At 48.7% G+C, this 3,572-nt stretch overlaps 1 protein-coding gene across 3 annotated transcripts in view; it reads left to right on the forward strand.

Annotated features, from left to right (window-relative positions):
* ZNF7 (zinc finger protein 7) overlaps nt 1-3,572 on the forward strand; it is a 23,100-nt gene that overhangs the window by 13,587 nt on the left and 5,941 nt on the right. For all 3 annotated transcript variants that reach the window (XM_012813122.2, XM_023508404.1, XM_023508403.1), the window contains one exon: nt 1,598-1,714. In XM_012813122.2, the coding sequence (XP_012668576.1) occupies nt 1,598-1,714 (117 nt within the window). The remainder of the gene's footprint in view (nt 1-1,597; nt 1,715-3,572) is intronic.

Raw genomic sequence — 3,572 nt, forward strand, 5'->3', positions numbered from 1 at the left:
ACTCACTTGAGCCCAACAGTTGAAGGTTGCTGTGAGCTGTGATGCCACAGCACTCTACCCAGGGGGACAGCTTGAGGCTCTGTCTCAAAAAAAAGATAGGAGTTTCACTATATCACCCTTGGTAGAGTGCTGTGGTCTCTCAGCTCACAGTAACCTCAAACTCTTGGGCATAAGTGATTCTCTTGCCTCAGCCTCCCAAGTAGCTGGGACTACAGGTGCCCACCACAAGGCCCAGCTGTATTTTGTTACAGTTGTCATTGTTGTTTAGCAGGCCTAGGTCAGATGTCAGTGTATGTCGCTGGCACTGTAACCACTTTACTGTGGGCACTGAGCCAGTAATGTGTGTATATATATATATATTTTGTACTTTTAGAGACAGAGTCTTACTTTGTCGCCCGCAGTAGAGTGCTGTGGCGTCACAGCTCAGAGCAGCCTCCAGCTCTTGGGCTTAGGCGATTCTCTTGCCTCAGCCTCCCAAGTAGCTGGGACTACAAGCGCCCACCACAGCACCCAGCTATTTTTTTGTTGTTCTTGCAGTTTGTCCAGGACTAGGTTCGAACCTGCCACCCTCATTATATGGGGCAGGCTCTCTACTCAATGAGCCATAGCCACCACCCCAGTATTGTATTATTTTTTGTTTTGTTTTGTTTTGAGACAGAGCCTCAAGCTTTCACCCTGGATAGAGTGCTGTGGCATCACAGCTCACAGCAATCTCTAACTCCTGGGCTTAAGCAATTCTCTTGCCTCAGTCTCTCAAGTAGCTAGGACCACAGGTGCCCGCCACAACATTGAGCTATTTTATGGTTGTAGTTGTCATTATTGTTTGGCAGGCCTGGGCTGGATTCGAACCTGCCTGCTCTGGTATATGTGGCTGGTGCCTTAGCTGCTTGAGCTACAGGCACTGAGCCACCAGTATTGTGTTTTGGATTGTTATATTTCTGTTCATAAGCAAAATGGACTTCTATATTTATTTTTGTGTATTGTCCTTATAATTTTGGCATTTTTGGCAAATGGCGTTGTTTTTTTCCTATGACAGTTTCACTATGTTGTCCTCAGTAGAGTGCCATGGCATCTCAGCTTGTGGCGTCACAGCTCACAGCAACCTCAAACTCTTGGGCTTAAGGGATTCTCTTGCCTCAGCCTCCCAAGTAACTAGGACTACAGGTGCCTGCCACAACGCCCGGCTATTGTTGTTTTTATCTTGTATCTTAATCACAGTACCTCTTGGAGTATCCCTGCTCTCTGAACTCAGAGCAGTGTGGCTCTGCTGAGTTACACTATGGCTTGTATTTGGGCTTCCCCTTCCCTCTGCTCCGAGTTCCCGGGGTAGAATTGGCCTGTTCCTTGTAGACTCTTTGATGAGTCCCCTGGAAATCATAGAGGCCATGTGTCTCTTGCTGTCCTGCCTCAAGGAGCTAGACAGATGTGGACAGAAAAGACTGCCATGTCCCAGATCCTTACCCAACCCCACCCTTGCTCCCCACGAGGCTCTGCCTATCCCCTGACAACCCCCTTTATGCCTGGACACCAGAGGAGACTGAGCCCTGTGCCCCACTTCTAGCCATGCCAACACTGTCTCCTTCTCTGCCGTACACAGCAGGATTCCTGGTCTTCAAGCCTGAGCTGATCTCCCGGCTGGAACAGGGACAGGAGCCGTGGGTCCTCGACCTGTATGGAGTGGAAGGGACAGAGGCACCAAGGACCTTTCAGACAGGTGAGGCTCAGGCCTTGTTCCAGAGAAGTTCTTTAAGGAGAAACAGCCAGTGGGACCTCAGAGCAGTGGGAGGCTAGGGACCTGGTTCAGGTAGAAGAAAGGAAGCAAAGACCAGTTGTGGGGCTACCTCGGGAAAAACCAAACCACAGAAAAACCACAAAATACCTGTCATTTCAGCAAAAGTAGAGTTTATTTTTTAAATCATACCACATTTGTTCCATTTGTAATTTCACTAATAACTCTTTTTGAACAAAAGTACAGGCTCGGCACCTGTGGCTCAAGTGGCTAAGGCGCCAACCAGATACACCTGAGGTGGCAAGTTCAAATCCAGCCCGGTCCTGCCAAACAACAATGATGGCTGCAACCAAAAAATAGCTGGGCGTTGTGGCGGGCACCTGTGGTCCCAGCTACTTGGGAGGCTGAGGCAGGAGACTCGCTTGAGCCCAGGAGTTGGAGGTTCCTGTAAGCTGTGATGCCAGGGCACTCTACCCAGGCGGACAGCTTAAGGCTCTGTCTCAAAAAAAAAAAACAAAAAAACAAACCTTTGGATCCAAGTGAAACATGAACTATAGCCTTGATAGCCTTTCCTCAGGTGGATGTGTTCCCTGATGAAGCTGCCAGCATAGCATCCCAGAGCCCAGGTGACCAGTAGCCTCTCAGATCAGGCGTAGGGGTACAATTATTAGTCTCCTGGGGCTGCCATAACAACATGCCACAAACTGGAGGCTTAAAACAACACACATGCCGAATCTCACAGCTGTGGAGGCCAGAAGTCTGAAGGTGTCAGCAGGGCCTTCCTGGGAAGGCTATATGTATGGCAGTGATTTTCAACTGGTATGCCATAAGAGGATCTTAGGTGTGCCTCAGAAATTTGTAAAGATCATTAATTAAATTATTTTCTTTTTCCTTTTTTTTTTTTCTTTTTGAGACAGAGCCTCAAGCTGTCACCCTGGGTAGAGGGCCTTGGCTTTACAGCTCATAGAAACCTCCAACTCTTGAGCTCAAGCGATTCTCTTGCCTCAGCCTCCTGAGTAGTTGGGACTACAGGCACCCAACACAACACTGGCTATTTTTTGGTTGTAGTTGTCATTGTTGTTTGGCGGGCCCAGGCTAGATTTGAACCCACCAGCTCTGGTGTATGTGGCTGGTGCTGGTTGGGCTACAGGAGCCGAGCCTAATTAAATTATTTTCAAAAGAAGTTCAAAGCACAGCCTGGCAAGGTGGCTCACGCCTATAATCCTAGCACTCTGGGAGGCCAAGGCAGGTGGATTGCTTGAGTTCATGAGTTCAAAACTAGCCTGAGCCAAAAATTGAGATCCCGTCTCTACTAAAAGTAGAAAAACTATTTTCTATTAGTTTTGGGGTTTTTTTTTTTTTTTTTTTTGAGATAGAGCCTCAAGCTATCACCCTAAGTACACTGCCATGGCATCATAGCTCACACCAACCTTCAACTCCTGGGCTCAAGCCAGTCTCCTGCCTCCACCTCCCAAGTAGCTAGGATAGCAGGTGCCCGCCACAATGCCCGGCTATTTTTTGATTGTAGCTGTCGTTGTTTGGTGGGCCTGGGCTGGATTCGAACCCACCAGCTCAAGTTACATGGCTGACACCTTAGCCACTTGAGCCACAGGCACCGAGCCTGTTAGTTTTTAATAGAAAAAATTATTCGATAGAAAAAAAGGATCACGGCTCGGCGCCTGTGGCTCAAGTGGCTAATGCGCTAGCCACATACACCTAAGGTGGTGGGTTTGAATCCAGCCCGGACCTGCCAAACAACAATGACGGCTGCAACCAAAAAATAGCCGGGCATTGTGGCGGGCGCCTGTGGTCCCAGCTACTAGGGAGGCGGAGGCAGGAGACT

Source organism: Otolemur garnettii, unplaced genomic scaffold (genome assembly GCF_000181295.1).
Source record: "Otolemur garnettii isolate 467f Iridium unplaced genomic scaffold, OtoGar3 scaffold00245, whole genome shotgun sequence".
In the NCBI taxonomy this organism is placed as follows: Eukaryota; Metazoa; Chordata; class Mammalia; order Primates; family Galagidae; genus Otolemur; species Otolemur garnettii.